At 39.9% G+C, this 1,699-nt stretch overlaps 1 protein-coding gene across 1 annotated transcript; it reads left to right on the top strand.

Annotated features, from left to right (window-relative positions):
- The first annotated feature begins 329 nt into the window (after window positions 1-329).
- On the top strand, window positions 330-1,178 carry LOC133292031 (dirigent protein 22-like). Its single transcript, XM_061490400.1, has one exon. It carries the CDS (start codon window positions 424-426, stop codon window positions 1,009-1,011), a length of 588 nt encoding a protein of 195 aa, XP_061346384.1. The 5' UTR covers window positions 330-423; the 3' UTR covers window positions 1,012-1,178.
- The last annotated feature ends 521 nt before the right edge of the window (window positions 1,179-1,699 follow it).

A 1,699-nucleotide genomic window follows, 5' to 3' on the forward strand; every position in this document is an offset into this window, starting at 1 on the left:
TACATTTATTTCATGTTATATAAGATAAGTCAATTTCTTACCCATACAAAAAAGAGATAGATTCTACCTCTAATTTTTCTCAGAAATTTTTTTTCCTACCAGATAAAGAAAACTATTTTTCTACTTTAAAATGATTAGTCTTCATCTAATCGGGATATCACGAAAAAACTCACTCAAAAAAGGAGAAAAAGAAAAAGAGATTCGAGAGTGTAGAGTACAAAAGCTATTGGTCAAAAAAGTCGTGCAAGTTGACAGAAGTTGTTAACATTATTCTAGCGGGTCTATCACTCCAAGACTAGCATAGTTCCACCCTATAAATGGCTTACAATGCTTATTGACAGATCCCAAGAATTCTCTCTTTTCTCATAGCTTTAGGTTTTCCTAATTACTTGTCCTTACGTCACCACCACCTCCCCCGTCTCGATGGCCAAATCCGAAACTTTCGCCTCTATTTTCACCATCACCGTCACCCTCCTCTTCTCCTCCTTCGCCACCGTCTCAGCCGGCAAACACCCTCGTTTCCATCGAAGCATCTCCGAAGCATCTTTGGGTGTCCATAAGGAGAAGCTGAGCCACCTTCGCTTCTATTTCCACGACATTGTCAGTGGGCCAAAGCCCACTGCCGTCAGAGTCGCTCAGGCCAAAATGACCAACACTTCCCCCACGCTTTTCGGAGTCGTGGTCATGGCCGACGACCCATTGACCTTGGGCCCCGAGCCTGGCTCCAAACTCGTGGGAAAGGCCCAAGGGATTTACGGCTCTGCGGCCCAGGACGAGACGGGCCTGTTGATGGTGATGAACTTCGCGTTCACCGATGGGAAATATAACGGCAGCACCCTCAGCGTGTTAGGGCGGAACGCGGTGTTCTCCGCCGTGAGGGAGATGCCTATCGTTGGCGGCTGCGGAGCTTTCCGGTTTGCACGTGGGTATGCTCAGGCCAAGACTCACACGTTTGATCTCAAAACGGGGGATGCTGTTGTCGAGTACAACGTCTACGTGTTCCACTATTAACCAGTGCTTTGGAGTTCGGATGGCATCTTTCCACTGTCTTATTATTTACTTTACTTTCACCTTTTTACAGAAACAGTTAGATGCTTTTGGTATATATAATTATGATTTCACATATTCCATGTGCACTTAAACTTCCGGTTATTACGAGATTTGTATTTGTGATTTAATATGACATAACAAAAATTTTTATAGTTGGGCTCATATTTAAAAAAAAAAAAAAAAAAAATTATGACACGCAAAACGAATCTCTATAACATTACACTATTATTTTTTCCTATGACATTAGTCTTATAAAACCCTATTACCAATTACCATAGTTGCTATCCACTTGTCTGGTGTTGATGCCATATTTCTTTGTTATACACTAGCGGGGACTAAAGAGTCTTAAATACGACCCCCGAAAAAAAACTTAAATACGGGATTTCTAAATAAAAGAATTTGTTTTATTTCAATTGAAAATAATCACTTGACGCATGAAAGCTGAGCAGATGAGCATAAAATCCTTTACAGTATCATATTTAGAAGGCAGTTAAAGTCTTAATTCTGGATACATCCCGAATAAAATTGTTTCTCGTAGAAAATACCTGTGATTTATTAAAAAAATAATAATAATGAAATTTTATGATAATATACAGATAACTCAACGGAACAGTGACAATTTTGCCACGCTTCAACAAAAAATTTACCA

The sequence above is a fragment of the Gastrolobium bilobum genome, unplaced genomic scaffold (assembly GCF_033153095.1).
Source record: "Gastrolobium bilobum isolate Gb01-03AN ecotype WA unplaced genomic scaffold, APGP_CSIRO_Gbil_v1 utg5369, whole genome shotgun sequence".
Lineage (NCBI taxonomy): Eukaryota > Viridiplantae > Streptophyta > Magnoliopsida > Fabales > Fabaceae > Gastrolobium > Gastrolobium bilobum.